This window comes from Musca autumnalis, unplaced genomic scaffold, assembly GCF_047663935.1.
Source record: "Musca autumnalis isolate F117 unplaced genomic scaffold, ASM4766393v1 scaffold_3, whole genome shotgun sequence".
In the NCBI taxonomy this organism is placed as follows: Eukaryota; Metazoa; Arthropoda; class Insecta; order Diptera; family Muscidae; genus Musca; species Musca autumnalis.
The window spans coordinates 212,855,425-212,880,167 of NW_027411866.1; the positions used below are offsets into that span (position 1 = coordinate 212,855,425).

The 24,743-nt window shown below is 36.8% G+C and overlaps 1 protein-coding gene across 2 annotated transcripts in view; it reads right to left on the reverse strand.

The window, feature by feature from the left end:
• Positions 1-2,055: 2,055 nt before the first annotated feature.
• The window catches only part of UBL3 (ubiquitin like 3), a 462,821-nt gene continuing 440,133 nt past the window's right edge, over positions 2,056-24,743 (reverse strand). For both annotated transcript variants that reach the window (XM_073976565.1, XM_073976564.1), the window contains one exon: positions 2,056-24,605. In XM_073976565.1, coding sequence (XP_073832666.1) covers positions 24,541-24,605 — 65 coding nt within the window. In that variant the 3' untranslated portion in view covers positions 2,056-24,540. The remainder of the gene's footprint in view (positions 24,606-24,743) is intronic.

Sequence of the window (24,743 nt, forward strand, 5' to 3'; positions counted from 1 at the left end):
ACCATGGGGGTGCCATAGGGGGTTTTTCACCCTTCGGGCTGTTTTCTCAAGAAGTATGGACTTGCCCCTGAAACAACTTTTACCATCGTAATTGAGGCAGCGAATGTAAGTTGTTTCAACAAAAATCAAAGTGATTCAATAGCAGGTGAACTTATCCAAAATTTTGTGTAGGAGGTACGGGATGGAGTGGACAAATAAAGTCCATATTCGAACCTGATCTATATCTGGTAGATATTATGAGAATGTGTAAAGTATGGACCGAATCGGTCACTCCCACCAAGAGTTGTCGTGCCCACAATTTTTCCGAATATTTTTGAACTTTTGTGGGGTAGGTACCTGAAGGAGTGGACCGGTAGGGCTTATTTTCAAACATAAACTAAGTTTGCACAAAATATTACGAAGGTCACATTTTGGACTGAATCGGTATATTTGGTCGAGAGTTATCTTGCGTATCGACCACTACACACGGTGTCATAGGGCTTTTTTGTACCTTTCAGGCTATTTTCTCAGGAAGTATGTACTTGCCAATGGTGAATACAAGATGTTACAACAAAAACCAAGGCGATTCGAGAGCAGGTCCGAAACTGAACTTTTCCGAAATTTTGTGTAGGGGTACTCGAAGGAGTTTACCGATTGAGTCCATATTGGAACCTTATATAAGTTTGGTAGAAATTTCATAATGTGCAAAGTATGGACCAAATCGGTTGTTCCCTTCAAGAGTTATCGTACGCAAAAATTTTCCGAACATTTTAGAACTTTTGTGGGTGAGGTACCGGAAGGAGTGGACCGATATAATCCATCTTTGAACTTGAACTAAGTTTGGACAAAATATTACGAAAGCCAAATTTTGGACCGAATCGGCAGATCCGTTCGAGAGTTATCTTGCGCTCCAACCACTACACACTGTGTCATAGGGTTTTTTGTGACTTTCAGGCTATTTTCTCAAGAAGTATGGATTTGCCCCTAATGGAACTTACAGCGTCGTATAGAGGACAGCGAACACAAATTGCGTAAACAAAAATCAAAGCGATTCGAGACCAGGTCTTAAACTGAACTTTTCCGAAATTTTGTGTGGGAGGTACCCGAAGGAGTAGACCGATTGAGTCCATATTGGAACCTCATCTAAGTTTGGTAGACATTGCTAGATCTACTCAAAATTGTCTGAAACGGATATCGTACAAACATACTTGGGGTCTAAAACCATTATTTCGATGAGGCACATTTTTGGTCGTATCAAAGTGTAAATACCCTCTTTAGCCTAAAGGCTGAGGGTATAAAAACGATGGGTTATTACTTCATTTTTCGGAAGTTTGGAGGTAATAATAATAATGTGATGAATTACCCTTATGGCAACCTTACCTTAAAATATTCTTCTGCTTAATAAAATACACTTTTTCAAATTTTCAAATAAATATATTTTCATATATATTTGTTTTATTTTTTCTTATTATTTTTAATATAATTTTTGTTTTCTTAAAAAGTTAAGACATAATCAAAGAGATGATTAATTTATAACAAACTAAATTGAACTAAAAAACATATTTCTTTACATTATTATAATTTTAATTTAAATTGAATATATTTTTTATACAATACCAAATATTTTTAAAACATAAAAAATATACACATATCGAAATAGATGGGAAACACGGAATAAAAGTAATTACACAAAGAATCACATAGAAATGTTTCACCATATTTTGTTTTACTAAATCTAAATTAAAATTAACAGTTATTGCCAATGGTTTTTTTAATAATGAAACAAGAAAAAAAATTATGATTTATCCATTATTGTTTGATGATATTGTTGATTCGTCTGAGTTTAAAGAAGATTTTCGGTTTCCTTAGTCCATATATTGTTTTTTTTATTTCACGAAGAAAACTTGTTTTTTTATTCAATCTATATAATTTACAAGTGTGTTTTTAGTTGTTGTTTTTTCTGTTATGTTTCTTGTTACTCAATTTTCTTTATGTGCATCTTCTGTTTACCGGTCTTGTTTCGTTTTTTTTGGTTGGATTCCAAGTATGTATTTATTAGTGTTTTTTTCTCGTATATATCTGTCTCTTGTTTTTTTGTATTATTTATTTTACTTCTTTTGTTGTTTGTTTTTTATTTAAAGCAAATTTTACCTAAATTATATATTTCAGTAGTATTATTTTTAAATATTATAATTACTTTTATTATATTTACGGTATATCACTTAAGCGAGCTTTTATTCTTAAAAAATGTTTTATAATTTTGTTTAAGGATTTTTCTGTATGTTTTGTTTCTTAAAAAAATCACAAACAAAATATTATAAAACATTTTAAAAATAAATAATATTTTTTATAGATTTTTTTCGTTCGCATGGAAGGTCAATACAGCCGATATTTATTTTATAGACTGTTTTGGCCTTCCCACATATTTATGTTGGCATTTTTATGTCTGTCTCTAATTTGTTTTTTGATTAGATGGAAATTTATTACAAATACAAAAAAATACTTTACCATTTATACTCCGTACTCCATACATAATTACTGTGTTCCAGAACCTGCAAGAAGCTACTATGTTTTACTTCGATAACATTTTTTCCTTTATGTTATCGGAAAAAATAGTAAAAATTAGTTGATTCTTGCAGTACTGGAACAGACCATGTATATTGCTACATATTTATATAATACGTTTTATACAGGGTGGTTAATAGTGAATGATTGTGAGGTAAAAACTGCCTTCAGTTTGCTCTGAAGTCTCAAATGCCACGCTATAGAATAATAGGCCAACAACATGACAAATTTGGTCGGACACTGGTCCGTTTCTATGCACCGATTGACTCGGATGAATCATCGACCAGGGGACGTCACCCCAACATTTTTTTGTTTGTTTTCGTATACTTTTTTCACCATGGAGACGGCAATATATCCCTGGAATGCCTGCTTCGACTTCTTTTGGTCCATGCCGGAGAATGTGTTTACTTCAGAGGCACCTCAGGTCTTAGTCGCCTCCAGGACTACTGAGATAGGAGTTATGTTGCTGCTTGCTGTGCCAGAGCATCTCCAAGCGTGTCTCCAACTTTGTCGTCGTCAGAATACGAGATAACCCCACAGTCTCCCCAACAACAACAACAACAACAACAAACACAGCATCTAACACCCCAAGTTGTTGTTCAGCACCCCGGTCTTTGCAACAGAGTCAGTGAAATAACAGACTTTATGAATCGAAAGAACATCAGGTTCGCTGCGATCCCGATAACAAAGTTTACCGTCACCTGTAGCTTGGAACGTTGCGATGGTTACAATGTTTTGCGGAAGGATCGTAAAGTGAACCCGATGAGGATGACTTGCCTTCCTTGTACCCCAGTCTGTCCAGTACAGACCTATCTCGCTTGCGCTTAACTCTAGCGACCCTACATGGAATGTATGGGAATAGCAGTCAGGTGTGGAACTATCGAGGTAGAGTTGCTTAACATATACATCCCGCCGATAAATAGCTCTACTCCATATTGTAGGACCAACATTAACCCACTTTTGGAAGGTCATAACCACCTGTTCTTGGGGGACTTCAATATTCATCATGAGTTGTGGTATTCGGCCCTCGGAAATGACCCGGGGGCTGGCTGAGCAGATTGACAGTTCTACGTTTTGTGCGGTCAATGAGGACGACCCTAACAGAATTAGCGGAGAGTGACGTAGGTCGCCAGACATAGTTTCTCTTCCATCGCCCCATAATTCTCTCCATCAGCAGACCGCCCGATTTCATCATCTCTGAATGCAGCATCATAATCAATCATAGCAAAGGTAATTGGCCTAGTTTCAAAGAGTTCACCAAACACCACTTCAGAGAAGTACTCAACCCTTCTAATGTTCGGTTGGCAGAGAGGGCGTTTCGAGACATCATCACTACTGCAGCTGCTCGCTATATACCTGCTGGACGAATACCAGAAGTGAGATCGAATTTCTCAGCAGATGCGACGGGATTAACAAATGAACGTTATGAGCTTCGTCAAGCCAACCCCACTGACACCAGGGTCAGGAAGATAACACTGGAAGTAAACCAGGTTGGTCGGTGAGCATAAGCGGAGCAAGTAGCTAAATCATCTGAAGAGTTACAACACTGGAGCCGGAATAAGTGAATTGCGGGCAACGGTTAAGTTACTCTAGAACCCTGGAAAGAAGGAAGACAGGGCCACGGTCACGTTTGGCGACGTTACAATGAGGTATCAGAAGAAGTGCGCAAGTTATTTTAATCGACAGTTTGTCGAGTACCTCCGGAGAGTGCGAAGAGAAGGGTACAATGTCGTATTAGATCATTTCCTGCCGAGGATGAACTGCCACAGTTGCCAATGCCATCATGAACGCTAAATCATCCAAAGCGATGGGCACTAATGGAATCTCCATAGTAATGCTGATACAGATATGACGCTATTAACGAGGGTACCTACCTTCGGGTAACCCCACGGTGTTCTCACAACACTGAGCTGATTAGGAGCGACCAACCAACGTCCCTTGCACCGCACTGAGGTACCAATTGCGTTCAAGAATTTGGCCCTGTTCAGCATCTTGGTTTCGTGCGGAACCCTTCTAAAATTACTGTCTTTCTATGGCGGAGATTCTACCAGAGATTTGGGTACAAACACCACGATACTCCCACAATGGACCCGACAACAACTATCAGACCAGGTCATAAGAACCCAGGGGCAACTGACACACGTGGTCCCAGAATTAATTGTCTGCTACGACTTCGTGACGAAGAAGATTACTACCAGTTGGTCCCCAAACGGAGACGAAGCTGGCGACCTACTGTAATGCGGACACAGCTGAATGACCCGGGAGTCAAGTATCTCACTAAAGTATTCAACATTTCGCTAGCCACCCACATCGTTCCCGAAGCCTTGAAAATGGGCAGGGTAGTCCCGCTACTGATGCCAGCAGAGGTGAATGGTACAGTCCTATTTCACTTTTGTGGCCCTTAGCAAAAACTCTTGGGGCTTTACACCTCCCCCAGCGTCAGAAATAGCTATCCAGTTGCCGATCACCACGACACAGGACAGCCAGACAGCAGCGCTGCTTGAGGACACTTAGCAGACTACCCCCCACCCGTAGCAAAGACTCTTGAGGCTTTACTCCTCCCCAGCGCCAGAAATAGCTATCTAGTCGCATATCATCAGCATGGGTTCCGTAAACAAGACAGCACGACAACAGCGCTGCACGCCATCTCCACATATATTAGTCGAGGAGTCAACTAGAACACGCCGCGTGATACGACAGTGCGCAAGATATATTTTTTGATACTGTCAAGCCCTCCAAGCTATTTTAGGATATTGAGCAGACTACCATCCGCACAAGTTTGAAACGTAGTAGGTGGAGTTCAGAAATTAGAAGTTCAAACTTCGTAGCGTGAAATAGGGAGTTCCTAAAGTATTCAATATTTCGCTAGCCACCCATATCGTTCCCGAAGCCTTGAAAATGGGCAGGGTGGTCCCGCTACTGATTCCACCAGAGGTGAGTGGTACAGTCCTATTTCGCTTTTGTCGCCCTTAGCAAAGACTCTTGTGGCTTTACACCTCCTCCAGCGTCAGAAATAGCTATCCAGTTGCCGATCACCACGCCACAGGACAGCAAGACAACAGCGCTGCACGCCATCTCAGCACATTTAGTCGAGGTCTGAACCAAAGCCTTTGACATTGTCAAGCACTCAACACTGTTTGAGGACACTTAGCAGCAAAGACTCTTGAGGCTTTACTACTCCCCAGCGCCAGAAATAACTATCTAGTCACCTATCATCAGCATGGGTTCTGTAAACAAGACAGCACGACAACAGCGCTGCACGCCATCTCAACATATATTAGTCGAGGAGTCAACAAGATGAGAACCAGAGCAATCCGCCTCATAGGACAGTGCGCAAGATATATTCTTTGATACTGTCAAGCCCTCCAAGCTATTTTAGGATATTGAGCAGACTACCATCCGCACAAGTTTGAAACGTAGTACGTGGAGTTCAGAAATTAGAAGTTCAAGCCTCGTAGCGTGAAATAGGGAGTTCCCCAAGGTGGGTTGATATCTCCGGAACTGTTTAACTTTTATATCTTCTGTATGCCACGAACTCCAGACGGCATTGAGATCGTAATGCATGCGGAAGATTGTACGATCCTGTTTGTCAGGTACCTTCCCTGATATCCTTTGAAAAGTCCGAACTTCTTTTTAACATATCTTAAAAATTTTTTTCCGTGCAAGGAATCTGCAAATATCCGCAACTTGATCTACGGATACTCTGTTCTCCACTCTGTTGGTGGAAATCGAATTCCAACCACTAACTAATCCTAAGGTTCTAGGGGTTACATTTGGACGAAGAGACCAAAGATATATTTTACGAGCGCTTACAAGAAGCTTATACCTGTTGCCCTGCCCATGACATTAAAATTATTCTAGGCGATTTTAATTCCAAAATAGGAAAGGGGAATATTTTTGGCCCAACAGTCGGGAAATTCAGTCTCCACAGTGAAACATCTAACAATGGTATGAGGCTGATAGACTTTTCAGCTGTAAGAAACATATTAGTTAGCAGTACCAGATTTAATCATCTCGATATTCATAAGGGCACCTGGCTGTCACCAGATCAAAGAACAAGTAATCAAATTGAGCATGTTGTGATAGGCGGAAGACATTCATCGAGCATGTTGGATGTATGATCGTTCCGAGGAGCAAACATAGATTCGGAGTACTACCTTTTTGCAGCAAAGGTACGTACCATATTAAACGTAGCAAACAAAGTGCGAACAGACACGACACGGAGTTTGGACATCGGTAAGCTGCAATCAGAACAGATAGTCACTTCATATTCCACTCAACTGGCCCAATTGCTTAATCAAAGCACTCCTCATCCCGATAACATATCAGCACAATGGCAAAACATTGCCCACTCCATGCAAACAGCCGCAAAATCAGTACTTGAATACCAGACACCTCCACCAAGGAATCCATGGTATGGAGTGTCGTGCTGCAACCGAAGAGAAAAATGCGGCGTATAGGGCTGCATTAAATCAGTAGCAACACCTAGCGCACGAGAGAGGTATCGGGAGAAAATGAGAGAGGAGATACGTCTTCTCCACAGGAAAAAGAGAGAAATGGAAAGACGTGAGTGTGAAAAAATCGAGATGTACAGGTGCCAGAATAAAGTCCGAAAGTTCTACCAAAGAGTGAAACATCAAAATGATGGCTTGAACTGGCACATCCTCCTGTAGAGACCAGCAAGGTAATCTGGTAACAGATACAGATAGTGTGCTCGGGATGTGGAAAGAGCATTTTTCCAAACTGTTGGCATCCAATAGTAGCGAAGTCGACGAAGATACCACAGATCCAATCCCAGAAGATGGTATTGAATGTATACCACCCGGCCAAGATGAGGTAGACAGCAATAAGTCGGCTGAAGAATAATAAGGCAGCAGGAGCTGATGGCGTACCAGCCGAGCTGTTTAAAACCGGAGGCGACACGCTGATAAGGTGTATGCATCGGCTAGTTAGCTCCATCTGGCAGGAAGAACGAGTAGCCGACGTTTGGAACCTGAGCATCCTGTGCCCTGTGCACAAGAAAGGAGATAGGAGGCATAAGTCTTCTCCCTATCGCCTACAAGATAGCGTCAGGGATATTGTGCGAACGACTAAAGCCCATGGTCAACGAAATAATTGGACCATACCAATGCGGCTTTAGACCTGGCAAGTCGACCATTGACCAGATATTTACCCTGCGGCAAATCCTGGTGAAGACCCAAGAGATGTAGATCGACACTTACCACCTTTTTGTTGATTACAAAGCAGCAGACTTTATGCTCCAACTATAGGGGCATAAGTCTTCTCCCTATTGCCTACAAGTTAGTGTCAGGGATAATGTGCGAACGACTAAAGCCTATGGTCAATGAAATAATTGGGCCATACCAAGGCGGCTTTAGAGCTGGCAAATCCACCATTGACCAGATATTTACCCTGCGACAAATCCTGGAGAAGACCCAAGGGATGCAGATCGACAGCTACCACCTTTTTGTCGAATATAAAGCAGGCTTCGACAGCCCTTTGTGTTCGAAGGTGTTTGAAGCCATGTCTGAATTTGGTATTCCAGCAAAGCTCTCCTTAAAATAGGAAAGAACCTCTCCGAAGAGTTTATTGCCAAAAGAGGGTATCAGACAAGGAGACGGCCTGTCGTGTGATCTCTTCAACATCCTCCTGGATAAGGTCATACGAGACGCGAAGGTCAAAAGAAGTGGAACAATATACACAAACAGCCATATGTTACTTGCTTATGCTGATGATATAGACATCATGGGACGATCAGTAAAAGAAGTAACCGATACCTTTGTGAAGGTCGAAGGAGAATCTGTTAAACTGGGTCTGGCGGTAAACGGCAAGAAGACCAAGCTGATGGTGTCGACGCGCAATGCGCTCATTGAGATCGGACCAACTGTTGAAATTGGTTCCTATAATTTTGAGGTAGTAAAAGACTTCGTATACCTCGGAACCGCCGTAACCCCAACAAACAACATCAGTTGTGAAATAAAAAGAAGAATTGTATTGGCCAACAGACGCTACTTTGGTTTAAGTAAGCACTTCAAAAACAAAGCCACAGCTCGTCAAACAAAAATAACGCTTTACAAAACACTGATACTACCCGTGCTGATGTATGGTTCCGAAGCCCTGGTACTTGCGCAAGCAGATAAGGCAGGGCTTGGTGTGTTTGAGAGAAAAATTCTTCGAAAGATCTACGGACCAAACTGCGTTGACGGTGAATATCGACGTCGTCTGAACCACGAGCTGTATCTGCTATACAACGACATCAATATAGTTAAACGTATCGAGATACAGCAATTGCGTTGGCTAGGCCATATAATAAGAATGAGCTATGATGAACCCGCTAAAAAGGCGTATAAATTCAAGCCACATGGCGGTGCACGCAGAATTGACAGGCCAAAGAATAGATGGCGCAAACAAGTGGATGGAGATATGACAAGGCGCGGTATTCCAGAAAGCGAAGCACTAAACACAGAGAATTGGAGATCTTTTCTTAGTCCGGTCTATGGAACAAATGTTCTGTAATGGGCCAGCTAAGTAAGTAAGTGTTTTATAAAGCCAGTAAGTAAGCAGAAGTCGATGCATCCTGTTTTGCAAAAGACTTGAACGAAGCTGCTCAAAAATTGCTATCACATTGAAATTACTATCAGTAGTTTTCTCAGCGTTTTTCTCCACTCATTCACTTTTTAACTATCCTGTATAACTTAAGTATATTGAGTATATTTTAATTATCCCCTTCAATATTATGTCACTTTTTTATTTATTTTATTACGGCATGTTATTTTTGTTCTTGTTCCTTTTGTTTTGTATGGTATTTAATTGTGGCTAGTATTTATATTTGGTTTCATCATTGTTTTTCTGATTAATTTGTTTTTGTTTGCTTATTTTTGACCATTTTTTTAATATTAACAGAACAAATAATTTTTGTTTCTTTTACTTTGTCACATATTTTGATTTTAAATTTCTTTTGTTGTTGTTGTTCTTTTTTGGTTTTTGTAAATTTAAATTATTTAACAGAGTTTATTTATTTTTTTTCTTTCTTCTTAAATTTTTTCTTATTTAACTGGCATTAACAAAATTGCTCTAATTAAAAAAACATATGATGTTTAAATAACATTTTTTCTTTTGTGTTTTCGGTTGTTTTGTTCTTTTTTTTAAATAATTTGAAATTATATTAGCATTGACTGTAAAAGAATTATGGCCATTATTATAACTTTTCTTTTACTATTGTATGGATCGGAAAATAAACCTATTTGGATAACTTTTTAGGTTAATGTTAAAAAGGTCCTCTTTGAAATGTATTGATCACTTTTAACTTTTCAGTTACCGACAAAAATAGCTAAAATTAAAATCCTTATAATTTCGGTGATTAACGAAATTTTCCGGTAATGTGCTACAGATAGCAAGATTGCTGTCAACCTTTTTTGGAACTTTACATTCATAATTATGCATTTTAATTTTAGCAATTTCTGTCGGTAAGTCAAAAAATGAGTTATAGAATCGCACTACAGAACACTATCAATCTGTTCGACAAAGATGTCAATATTATAAGATAGGAGAAGTCAATTGTGAAAAATTAACTGTAGAGGGAGTTAACCTCTGTTGCTACGATATCATAGCAACATTCTGTTAATCGAAAACTGTTAAGGCCCCCACTCATTAGTCAGTCTGACTGCCAGCATTTATGGTAGTATGTGTAAATTTTTGAAATTTTGAGAATGTATGTGTGAGTTTTCCAAGACTGATGAAAATCAAAATAGTTTTGATTGAAATGAACCCTCATCAGTCTGGGTGAATTGTGTTTATTTTCAAATTGTCAATAAATAATTTTGAAAAACAGAAAATAATGTTGGTGTTGGAACACAAAAAACGTAGAATTCATTCATTTTTGGAGGAGAAATTCAAGATTTTTAGACTTGACTGATGGTTCATGCTACACACTTGTCAGTCACACATACAGAAAGAGTTCATCGGACTGACGGCACAGACTGATAAATGAGTGGGGGCCTTTATTCATTGGAATATTGACAAGAAAAACAATTAAACTCAAGTTTGACGGCATTCACTTTTAATTTTTTTATTAAATAAACAATAAAAAAAGTAAAGAAATAAATTTCAGCCATCTGTAATCAAAATGTTGAACTATTAGCATATGTTTTTGGAAAATGCATTTGTTCGGGTCTTTATTGCTATACGTCTTTGTGTTCGAAAAATCAAAGACGTATAGTAATAAAGACTAGAAGAAATGCATTTTCCAAAAACATATGCTAATAGTTCCACATTTTGGTTTCAGATGGCTACACAACTCACTGGAAATGATAACAGCAATGTCAATAGTTTTTGATTCCCATTTCTCGCGGCAGAAAACATTAAGGTTGTGTTTTGTGGCTGAAATTTATTTCTTTACTTTTTTTATTTAATAAAAAAATTAAAAGTGAATGCCGTCAAACTTGAGTTTAATTGTTTTTCTTGTCAATATTCCAATGAGTAACAGTTTTCGTTTAACAGAATGTTGCTATGATATCGTAGCAACAGAGGTTATCTCCCTCTACAGTTAATTTCTCACAATTGACTTTTCCTATCTTATAATATTGACATCTTTGGAAAAATCATTCAATAACAAAAGAAGACTTATAATAATGGGGGTTATTTTTTTAAACATATAAATTGGAAAATAAATGTTATGAAATTCCTATTTTTAAAGTAAAGTCCGAGCAGCTTTAAGACCAAAGCACCCCAACGCATATGGAGAATCTCAAACCAAATTTATAAATTTGTGTATACACTGGAGCCTAAAACTCGAATTTTAGGAAAATATGAGATTTATTTGATATATCATATTGACAATTTAAATCCCGACCGTTGCTATAAAAAGAAGGAGGGTGCAAGATTGTATTTTTCTTCGTTTGTTTGTACTAAACATGTGCCTTTATGTTGACGTAAAAAGAAGGACATCTTGACGTTGGAACGTACCCAGTAAACCAATCGTACCGACATGGGAACAAAATTCGGACGCTACGTCCGATGTCGGATCCGAAATCGTAACGATATCTTAACGAATGTGGTATGAAATGGTTGACATAATTTCGGAACGAAATGTCGGAGCAAAATCGGATCGATTTCGGTCAGAATTCGGAACGAAATCGGATGAGGAAATTCGGAATGCGAATTTTTTCTTCGAATGTTCGTACAGATTTCTGAACAATTTCGGAATAATGTCTATGAAAATCGAAGGTACCTTCCGAATCTTCGTAAAGATTTCTGAACTATTTAGGAATAATGTCGTAGGAATATCGAAGGAAAAATTTTTCTCTGACGCCTCTTTTTTATTGATCAATTTTTCTTTGTTATGTTTTTTATTGGAAGATTGTAAATTCAAACGTTTTTAATCATTTTCACTGTTATCTTTTTATAGTTATAATAAAACAAAGTAAACTTTGTGTACGAATATGCTGAGTCTATCAGCACTAGCTTGAATTATTATATATTGCATTTATGTTTAAAATATTTAAAAATTGCATAAGCGAATTTTATAACAAACCATTTTGTTTTTCGACAATAAACTAAAATGAAATCAACCCCTTGCTGTTAGATATATGGTAAATTTCAAATTTCCTTTTCAATACCATTGACAAAAAAAAATTAAAATTTTTTTGCGAGCACATCCGCGATTTTTGGGACTTAGGTTAAGAAAAATGTTGTGGTTTCAAATATGTTCGCGTTCACAAAATTGGATGCTGCACCCAAAAGTTATAGGGGGTTTTATTCCCCTATAAAGAAAAAATATTTAAAAATTCCCTTTGGGTTTTAATAAGAAAATATATGTATAAATCGTTTACAGAATGTTATATCTATCCGCTGATGTTAAAATATTTCTAAATTTGTTTTTATTTTCGCGGAAAATCAACAAATAATGAAAAAATATTAGAGTAAATTTAATTTATTCTAACTCAGAGTTCATATAAATCTCAAAAAAAAAAAAAAATTAAAATTTCTACAGAATCTAGACAACGCATAGAAATATGTGAGACCAAAATTATAAAGACAAAAACTTATTATGGAAACATTATTTCAAAAATATATTGTTGTTTTAATACGAAAAATTGAAGAAACATTTTTAGGAATTATTCTACTATTTCGCTAAATTTCCATACAAAACCTTAAGTATTTTGCTAAAACTTCTTCGAGGACAATAGTTTGTCATCGTGAAAGTATATTTGCTTAGAATGATAAACAATAGAGTTAAGAAGTACAGAGTAATATTGAAATCACAATCAAAGAAAAAACAACAAAGTTAAAAAGCGTGTAATTCGCGAATCCGTTTAAATCAGTTGAGGTGCATGTGCTTTTCGGATACAGGGAGTCCATGTCTATCAATATGCATGGATTTTCCCATGTTTCATTCAGCGGCCAAAGTGTGCCATCAGTTGCATCTTACTATTCAAAAAACATTCAAGTGGGCAAAATTTGCGCGATGTGCATATGATTATAAGGTGCATCCGATTTCAATGGCCGCCTATTAAAAATACGTCAATATAAATGATTTTAGACAGATTCGCGAAGAACTGCGGATGTGCCACCACATCCTATTTTGGGATAAATAGGGATATTACTCCCGAATCTTTGTAATTTGTGACACCTCTTTTTGGCAAATATTATAATCGCGTATAAAGGATTACATTTATGTAAAAATAATCAAAGAAAATCGCGGTTCAATTCGCGGAATTGTCAAAATATATTTTTGCAGAATTTCCTACTTTCAAAGTATCTATATCCGGCGTTTTAGTGGATGGATTCGAACGCGAAAGGTCTTATTAGATCCGGCACGTAAAAAAACTAAAATCACGCGGGGTTCAGGGGTACCTGTATGACAGTTGTAAATTTTAAAGCCAAAAAATAGGTTTTTTCAGAAAATTTACGCACCAAATTTTGGCCTTTGGACTCCTATTACTAGGAAGCTGTGCGGAGCACACTCATGAGATATACATCGAACGACGTGGAATCGCAAGTTCTACAATCCTGTAACTAGTTTGAAAATATTATCCAGTTGCACCATATAATAATAAGAAAAATTCGAAAAACACTGAAATCAAAACTTCAAAATGTCAGCATCGATTTTAGTGGGGTGTAGTGTATATATCGAAAAGTCATGCACTAGAACCAAGTTTCCCAAGGGGTATTCTTTAGTTCTTTCTTTGAGCACAGGTTTGAATTTTGCGTGGTTTGGCCAGAAATCAAGAAAGAACACAAAAAACTTGTTTACTTCAACACATTTTTCCCATTTTTTTATATTACCACCAACGCAGCTTCCACGAAAATTAATTGTTATGGTCCATATTATGAGATCTTGGCTAAAACACTTCAATTAATATAAATGTATCCATATTTTATAAAATATATTAACAGTTCGCGACTTATTAAATGGTGAACCTCAACTTCAACGATTGTAAAACTTTTTTGAATATTACCATATACAAAAGGTGGTTGTTGTGCGAATGGAAATTTGTTTCCGACATATCGATCAGAATTCGTTCCGAAATCGGATGAAAAACATTGGTATATTCGGAGGGAAATTTAATTCCGATATTCTCTCCGAAATCGGAACGAAATCTGAACGAATTCCCCTACGAAACATCCTATAAAAATCGGAATTCGGAAATAGAAATTTGGAATTCCAGCATAAATTATAAATTTAACTTAGATCTTAGTTTTGAAAGGGTTTCCAAAACACATTCTTTGCTCCATCTAACACTTCCACTATTATGTCCTCTTCATTTTACATGGCAGATGTGAAAACATTGTCGTCGATGGCAACTAATTCATCAATATCTTTTACGTGTTGGGAGAAATGAGAATGAAGATAAATGCGTTCAGAATCGTTCAAAGGCCCATTAACTATCCCGCATGATGAAAATAATTAGCAATGACAGAAGACGTTACATTTGTTCACACTCCATCTAACAATAACATGACATCCAATACATTTATTTTCGTACTTCGATCCTATTCTATTCTTGATAGGATAGTGGATATTTGCCAATTCCGACACTGCTATTTTAATGATTATACCCTCAGCCTTTAGGCTTAGAAGGGTATATACACTTTGATACGACCAAAACCGTTATTGATACGAAATAACGGTTTTAGCCCCAAGTATGTTTGTACGCACGATAACTCTCGAACGGATCAACCGATTCGTACCAAATTTTGGGTATTCGAAGAAACAACAAGTAAAATTGAAAGGAAAAACATTTTTCTTGACAATTGTTGATTATTTGCATGATTAATTAATTTTGCGTATCAAAAATATGGTGAAAATAACAATAAAACAACAGTTTGAAATATTAATTGATAAATTGAGTGCAAATCCAATGTGCACATGGGTTCCATCTATACAACCGACAATACCAGGGAATTTAGTTTTTGAATAAAAATGATTTTTGTTTTGTCTTTTTTCCTCCTCCGACAATTCGAAACGATCCAATTTTGGCACAATTTGTCCTCTATCAAGTGGACAACTTCCTTCAATACGTTCGACAATATAGATTGATCAATGCAATTGTTGTAATCATTGTCATGGGACTTTCGGAAACTTCCCCCGCAAAAAATCGCAACGCAGCGCACACCTTTAAAAGTGGGGGTATTGCTGTTGATCTGTAACTTATTTTGAAGTCATCCTTTAACGTTTCCACAATGTATGTACGGCATCCTTTTCAATCGAAAATACGCCTTAAAGCTAAAATAATTTAATGATTATACACATCTTTTCAACATGAGCTTCAACTTACAGTGCAGATGGAAATTCCAATGGATTCGACTTGTCCCTCAAATTTCTTCTAACATATGTCATGTCCTGTACATTTTCTTCATCATCAAAAAATAATTCCACTGAACTTATCATTTTAAAATAGTTTTTTTTTTTCGAATTGTGACTTTTGCAATTATATAGAGTTCACAAGTTTGAAAAAACACTGATCGATAACACGTTTATCGACAACCCATTTGGATTGACATCAATAATACAACATTTCATCTCAGTTGTGCTGACAACGCAACTCAAGTTTAGTGGCAATGCATAATCGACCCCTAATGCGAAGTATTGCAATCCAAAAACGTCACTGATGCGCATTTGAGACGCAGAATACCCACAAAATAAGCATCAGGTAGAAATCGGATGAATTAGGTAGATTTTGCAACGGTGTGCATTTTAAAGTACTTTTACAAAGCATGTACAATAACTGAAACAAAGCAGTTTCATGACGTTTCGGAAGTCAGCCAATTATGACAGGCGGCTGTATCTTTGTCTTACAAATTTCTTTCTGCTACCCGAAAAACGGACAGATTATTCAATTCTCTAAGTAAGTGGTAATTATGGTTCGAAGACGGAGGTCATGTCGCTCTTTCGCTATCTCATCACCTCGTATGGGAATTTAGATCTAATTTCAGCTATTCGAACATCAGGATTACGGGGGGTTTTCAAAATTTTGGGCGTATGCACCGACAAAAGCATGGATAGGATTAAAGCTCAAAAATTTGCGGGAATATCGATAGATAGGGCTTTTTTATCACACTAGCCTACGAAAAACATAATATTGCTGTAAACAGGGCCACTAGGAAAACCTTCGGTAAAAATATCCAAAGGATTCTCAAACCACACAAAAATGTTGAACATTTGTGTGGGTGGTAATACAAGGATTGGGCAGATAGGCCCAAATTTGAATATAAACTAAGTTTCGACAATATTTAGAGATCCAAAGTTTGGACCAAATCGGTTGCTACGTCTATGAGAAATCGCGCTACCATTTAAGCGAATATTTTCGAACTTTTGTTGGGGAGGTACCGGAATTAGTGGACCTATAAGCACCACATTCGCAAAATATTACGAAGACCAAATTGTGGACCGAATCGGCAGATCCGTTCGAGAGTTTTCTTGCGTTCCAACCACTGCATACGGTGTCATAGGGTTTTTTGTACCTTTCAGGCTATTTTCTCAGAAAGTATGGACTTGTTCCTGATGAAACTTATACCGTTATATGCAAGTTGCTACAACAAAAATCAAAGCGATTCGTGAACAGGTCCTAAATTGAACTTTTCCGAAATTTTGTGTGAGAGGTACCCGATGGAGTGGACCGATAGAGTCCATATTGGGGCCTCATCTATGTTTGGTAGAAGTTTCACGATGTGCAAAGTATGGACCAAATCGGTTACTTCCTTCAAAAGTTATCGTGCGCACAAATTTTCCTCAACATTTCCGAACTTTTGTGGGGAAGGTACCGGAAGGAGTGGACCGATATAACCCATCTTCGAACTTAAACTGAGTTTGGACAAAATATTACGAAAGCCAAATTTTGGACCGAATCGGTTGATCCGTTCGAGAGTTATCGTGCGCTCCAACCAGACAGACAGACAGACGGACGGACATGGCTAAATAAATGCTGAGGGTATAAAAAACAAATTTTTACCCATGTCATTTCAAAAAATTTAAAAAAGTGTTAAACGGACGGAACGGGACGGGTACAAAAGCATATATGAGCTGAAAGAGGACACTCTCGGACATCATTGTGTGAAAACGGAACTTTGTTCCAAGCTGTTCCCTAAAAGTTCTAGTCCACCAAACTTTTCCTGAGGGAAAAGAAAATAGCTCACTTCGTGTAAACGCTACGGTAATTTAGTAAAACAACTCTTAAAGGCAACAGTCCTACCTACCTAAACAAAAACAATGAACACAATGCCTGTTTCTTTCTCCAGAAATTTGCAAAAATTACGAATTTTCCAATTTAGGGGCACGCCACGCTCCCATCTTCCAATATTTCGACCTAATTTTTTGTTTTCCGTAGTTTTAATATTCCATATAGAAATTAACAATCGGAGACAAAAAATTTGTGTTTTGGCCAGAAAATCGATTTCTGAACCACTGTGCTGCGTATCTTACTACACCACTTATAGAAAAGAACAAAGGACCTTTATGAGGACCTCTATCAATATAAGACCTTGTTGAAGCCTTCCATCTTCAGAAGACCTTTATGAAGTCTTCTATCAACAAAAGACATTTAATAAAATACCTTTCGATCCTTCGACAGAAGACCTTTATGATGACTTCTATCAATGAGGTTTTCTCCTGCCGAATAAAAATTATTCAAAACTTCCCAAAATAAATATTGAAATAAGTCTACTATCGAAAAAACGGATTTAGACCATGATTTAGATATGTTTTCAGCCTAAAGGCCTAGGTACATAAGCTGCCTCACCTGTTTGCCAGGGCAACCCAGTTCGAAGTTTGCTCTGCCTTCTTTATTCTTTTATGTTTATTATGTCAGAAACGAAGCAGGAAAGCAAGGCAATCAGGCGAGGCAGCTTATGTACCCAGGCCTTAACTGTTGTGCATGATAACTTTTGAACCATCTGGTGTTTGCTCCAAAATGATGCCACATTTTGAAAAAGAAATAGCTGCTCCAAAATAGGAATTTCATTACCACTCTTTCTAATTTTAAATTAAATTTTTAGTCAAACCAAAAGAAAATTGTTTGTCAATTGAAGCTATTAACGCAACGAGATAACGAGAGCACATTAACATAATTAAATGTGTTTATAATTTGTTTATAATGTGTATAAATAACTCCTTTTTGTTTTGTTTTCTTTGTTGATTTACACAAAATGTGTACAAACAACAAAAACTCATTATATCATTAACCGCTTTTTTTCAAATCAAAGGATTTCCGATTTTGTTGGAATATCAATTACACGTTGATAATATTCAATAACACGCATCGTGTTTGTTTTTTTTGTTTGTTTGTCTCAATAATATATGTATGTATATCAATAATATAGGTATAGGTTTTATGTTTGTATTTGTTTGTTGTTTTATTTATTTGCTTTTCAGTTACATAATTTAGCTATTTAAAAAGGCTTAAAACATTAAAAATAATTTTCAACATAATTATCTACATAAAAATTTAATTTGTTTTGTTTTTTGTTCAGTTTTCCATTTTTTTTTGTCTATCATTTAATAATATTACACATTTCACTTTTATAAGGTTTTTTTTTGTTGCTGTTGTTGGTATTTTTCATGATTTTTTAATACTTTATTATTTATTTTTATTTCATTTTTAATATTTATATTTTTTTTAATTTAGTTTATTTTATTATTGTTATTTTGTTTTTGGAAAAAATATATATAATTAAAAATGTTCACATAGATAGTTGCTTAAATATTATTGTTTTTCTGTTTTGTTTTATGATACATACAAATATTAAATTTGATTATAAATCTATGTTATATATAAATATATGCTTTAATTTGTATGCATTTTCCCATTTTTTCATTTTTATTGCAATTTGCATACACACATTTGCCATTTCCGTTTGTTTTAGTAAAGCATTGATTGGCTTGCGAAATTATCGTTCTATGTCCCACCCCTTTAGTCTTTGTCTTTCATATTTCAATGAGTTTTTTGTTGGATGTCTATATGGAAGTGTATCGGCGTTTAATTGCTTTGCTTCTTTTTTATTTATTTTGCTTTGTCGGGGTAAAATATTAAATTTTATTCTACTGAGGGAACAATGTTTATTTTTATTGTTGCAAAAAACGGGTGTGTCATACGATCACAGCTGAAGAGATACAATGTTATGTATGTGGCCGACATTTAATAAAGAAAGTTAAAGAAACACCCTGTGTTGTAAGTCATGAGTTACTTGTAAAACTATGAGAATTCTCAGCATACTTTTAGGCGTCATCTGAGAAAATTCTCTTACTTTGTTATTAAGATAAAAAATACAATTTATGTGTGGAAAATGGCGCAATAAAAAGGTGTTACATGAATAATAATCATACCACCTGTCAGTATACATTGTGAATGAAATCACATACAAAAGGTAAACAACAGTATATGAAATGAAAACAAATGTTGACGTTTGATCTGAATTTGAACAACTTATAGAACACCTTCTTATTTTGTCATAAATTAGACTAGGTTAAGAAGGTGAGGCCAACACTAAGGCACCCGTCTTGCACATTGAATGTCTAAATTCTACTCCCAGTGACAAATTAAGAACACAATTTTTCCGCAGCCCTTACAACACGTCAGAGGAACAAATTAAGATGTACATGAGTCCAAATTAAATTTGAACATAGAGTGAAACATCAAATTGATAGATTTGGTACACACCCCCCGTAGATATGGCCAAGGTGGTCTGATAAGAGTAACACTTTCTCCAGCAATCCATTGCTTAAGAAAGCAGGAATCAGAGCAAGGACTAATAAGCTATTGGCCAAAAACTAATCTCAGCCAAAGTAAACCTAAGGCAGCTGTGAGCCAATAGCTGGTATCGTCATTATTATCAGGCGAGTTTTTAACGTCGGAAACGAAACGCGCTCCCTAATGCTAATAAAATGGTATTAAAGCTAATAAAATCCATCGACGTATACATTTTTAGTAAGCACACTTCTGATTCATAGAGAATCCGAAATATTAAATTACGTTAAACTATGTTTGGAAGAAATTTTTGAAACATTTTTAGAGTAATCTTGCACAGTAAATATTTTAGTATGTGCTGGCAGGGTTTTTGAAGCTTTTGAGCCAGTATCTCAGGAAGTATGGACTTACTATGGAAAATATTGTACCGTTGTAAATGGGGTCAATAGGACAACCTACTGAAAAAAGAATCAAAACAATCCAATAGAAGCTTTAACTTCGCTTTTCCCGAAGGTGCCTGAAGGTGTGGACCGATATAGTCCATATTCCAACCTGATACATGACTGGGTGAAATAATAAGATGTGCAAAGCCTGCACCAATCAGGTACTCCCTGCGAGAATTATCTTGCGGATTTCCCATTTCGGTTCGGGCCGACAGCGTTTCTTAGAGCTTTTAAGTCAATAGTTAAGGAAGTATGGACTTGCGCAAGAAAAAAATTTTACCGTCGTAAAGGGAGCCGTAAGGACAACCTGCTGAAAAAATTTCAAAACGATCCGAGTACTGCTCTTAAACCTTACTCTATCCGAATTTTGTGTGGGAGGTACCCGGAAGAGTGGACCGATATAGTCCATATTCCAACCTGATACATGACTGGATGAAATACGATGTGCAAAGTTTTGATCAATCAGAAACTCCTTGCCAGAATTATAGTGCGGATTAGCCATTTTGGTTGGTGCCGTCAGGGTTCCTTTGAGTTTTAAGGCTATTATCTCAGGAAGTATGGACTTGCGCCCGAAAAAATGTAAAATCGTAAAGGGAGCCGCAAGGACAACCTGCTGAAATAATTTCAACATCTGCTCTTAAACTTCACTTTATCCGAATTTTGTGTGGGAGGTACCCGTAGGAGTAGACCGATATAGTCCATATTTGGTGTTTGGTGGTGATGGTTGGTATTGCAAATGGGCTATATCGGTCCACGTTTTGATATAGCCCCCCATATAACGTTACCACCCGATTTTCGGTATTTTTAAGATTTTAGCTTCATTATCACACCGAAGTGACGGAATTTTGGTACTTTGTCTTTGTGGGGGGTATACAACTTTCGCTCGGAGTTTTGTCGGTATCGGTCAACGCCTTCATATAGCCCCCATAGAATGGTACCTCCCGATTTTCGGCATTTTGAAGGTTGTGGCCTCAATATTCCTCCGATATGGCTAAAGTTTGGTATTTAGTCTTTGCTGGGGGTATAAAACTTTCCCCCAGAATTTTTTCGGTATAGGTCCACCACGCCTTCATATAGCCCCATAGAACGGTACCTCCCGATTTTCGGCATTTTGCAGATTGTGGCCTCAATATTCCACCGAAATGGCTAAAATTTGGTATTTAGATTTCGGTGGGGGTATAAAACATTCCCCCAGAATTTTGTCGGTATAGGCCTACGCCTTCATATAGCCCCCATAGAACTGTACCTCCCGATTTTTGGTATTTTGAAGTTTGTGGCCTCAAAATTCCTTTGATATGGCTAAAGTTTGGTATTTAGTCTTCGCTGGGGTATAAAACTTTCCCACAGAATTTTTTCGGTATAGGTCCAGACTTTCATATAGCCCCCATAGAATGGTACCTCCTGATTTTCGATATTTTGAAGGTTGTGTGCGTCAAAATTCCTCCGATATGGCTAAAGTTTGGTATTTAGTCTTCGCTGGGGTATAAAATTTTCCCCCGGGATTAGTTCGGTATAGGCTCACGCTTTCATGTAGCCTTTTTAGAACGGTACCTCCCGATTTTCGGTATTTTGGAGGTTGTGGCCTCAATATTACACCGAAATGGCAAAAATTTGGTATTTAGTCTTAATTTGGAGTATAAAACAACATTCCCCCAGAAGTTTGTTGGTATAGGTCCACGCCTTTATATAGCCCTCATAGAACGGCACCTCCGGATTTTGGGTATTTTGAAGGTTGTGGCCTCAATATTCCTCCGAAATGGCTAAAGTTTGGTATTTAGTCTTCGCTGGGGGTATAAAACTTTCCCCCAGATTTTTTTCGGTATAGGTCCACACCTTCATATAGCCCCCATATAAGGGTACCTCCTGATTTTCGATATTTTGAAGGTTGTGGTTTCAATATTCCTCCGATATGGCTAAAGTTTGGTATTTAGTCTTTGCTGGGGTATAAAACTTTCCCCCGGAATTTGTTCGGTATAGGTCCACGCCTTCATATAGCCCTCTTAGAGCTATACCTCCCGATTTTCGGTATTTTGCAGGTTGTGGGCTCAATACTCCTCCGAAATTGCTCAAATTTGGTATTAACTCTTCGCGGGGGGTATAAGACGAAAGTCTACCCATTCTCCATGTCCATTACATCTCACCAATGTTCACATGTGATGAATGCAGATATGGCAAGCGGAATAGATCCATGGTCCGGAGTTCTTTTCTATTCCGGCACGGACCAAAAGAACTCGGACCGGGCAATCCGTGATATATTGCCGTTCCCATGGTAAAAAACTGTAACAGAAACACATCATTTTTCAGATGATTGCCCCTGGACGAACATTCCCCTGATTCAATCCGGCTCGGAACAAAAGAGCTCCGAAAAGACAATTTTGCTGCTGCCACTTTGAGAAATACAGATAGGTACACAATCGTTTCAGTTTGTGTCGGCAGGTTTTTTAAGTTTTTGGGTTAAATCAGGGTGTTTAGTTGATAGCTCAGAAAGGCCGCAGAGAATAGTTGTTGTTTGTGGAGATGAGAATGGTGATACAAACCCGAGTGTTACCGATAAATAAAAGGAGAGGAAATAAAACACAAAGTTTTTAGTTGGTATAATAAAAATATTGGTGTGGGTGATTTATTAAGGCGAAAAGTACTGATGACTTTACCTGGTGTGGGTGAGACGCGTTACAATTCGCGAGTAAACCGAGAAGTACTTCCGTACTGGTGAAGAGATGACTAATAAGTGAAGTGTATAAAAACCGAACGTGAATCAAGGCTGAGGCAATCACTGCTTATTGGAAAGTTCTCACTACGATCCGAACTGAGCGAATACAGTTCCAGGGAGAAATTGTAGAGAAATTCCACTACCAAGAGAGTACTCTCTACGATCCGCGCTGAGCGAACATAGTCTCTGAGAAGATTTGTAGGGCAATGATTGGAAATATCACCCTACGGTCCGCCGTAAGCGGACATAGTTTCTCAGAGGGTTTGTAGAGAACACATAAGGAAGGGAACCTCTCTGCGATCCGAACTAGGCGAACAAAGGCTAACTGGAGATTTGTAGTGAAAATACCAATAGAGAGTTTCTAACTTAAACACAGGGCAATCATGAATATTTCCCTCCGAATTTTCTGGACGGACAATTATTTTAAAATGTGAAATTCTTTTTAAATCAATATTTTAAACCGTTGAAAACTGCTAGAATCACTTAATTATGCAATATTTTCCCCGAATTGACAAAAATATTCCCTTTTTGGACATAAATATGAAAAACAAAAAACAAATTGTGAAATTGGGGAAAGGCAAAAATTCCAGCTTTTTCGACGTTTTTTCCATTTTACCGTTCCCGAACTTTTTGAAAAAACTTTTGTGTGGCAACAATTTTTCTCTCTTTCTCTCTTTACGAGCTTTACTATTAAAAAGTACGGGAACGAAGTTTTTATGTTCAAAAATGGGCCCTATCGGTTCAATCCCAGAAATGTTCAATGATACTTTTTTACTTGTTTTTTTTTTTTTTTTTTCAAATTTCGAATGGAATCATTTTGATTAAAATTCGAAACATTTGGAATTACAAATGAATTTATTCGACTATCAATATAACAATTGAGCTATTTCGAATTACACATTTAATTTTTGAATTACAAAGCAATGCTACAAATGTTTCGAACTACATCTGAACAAAAAGGGTAGTCCATCCAACCACAAATATGCATACTGACCCAATAGTTTCTTTATAACGAATTTTCTCTATAACATATTTATTTTTCCTGGCCAGCAACTGCATTATAGACAATTTCGACTGTTACTTTTTGAAATTTCCCAGCGGTAATGGGGTTGGCAATTCACAATTATAAGTGAATCTAAATTTCTTAAATGTCTCAGTTCCGCATTTCTTGACAAAGTTCCCAAAGTATTATTATCACATAAATATTTTTTTTAAATAAATATTTTACCCACTCTGTTTAACCTTGAAAAATGACCTGTTTTATTTGATTTAAAAATATTGAGGTTATGTTGTGTATGTGTGTCTGTTATAAAGAGTGTTGTCAACTTGTTACGAAATGATTAAAATATTCCGAGTGTATTGTTATGCCCTTCATTTTGTGATATCCTTTGTGATGTTCTATTTTTTTTGTTTGTTTTTCTTTATAAAACTGTTCATTCATTCTATATCATTCATTACTATAAAGACCATAAACATATTTAAAGTTATTATCATTTTTTTACTTTACTTAATTTTTTATTTTATTTATAATTTAATTCAATTAATTTATGTATAGTATTACTATCTTTAGATTTATTTATTTATATTTGTTGGTTTTAATTAATTTATTTATTTAATAATAATTCCATCTAAATTCTAAAAAGGTCTAAAAATAATTTAGTTACAAAATACAGCAAGTCGTTGAACAGCATCTACTGGAACCACCTTTACTTTTTTGTCTTTGATCTGGAGGGTAGGTGTTGGAGAAGAGAAGATGAAGTTAGCAAATAAACAGCAAATACACGGCAAAAGGTAAAGCGTGGGGAGGTCAGTAGGTTGATGGCCAGGTGGTGGAAAGAAGAAAGAAAGAAAAATACGAAAAAA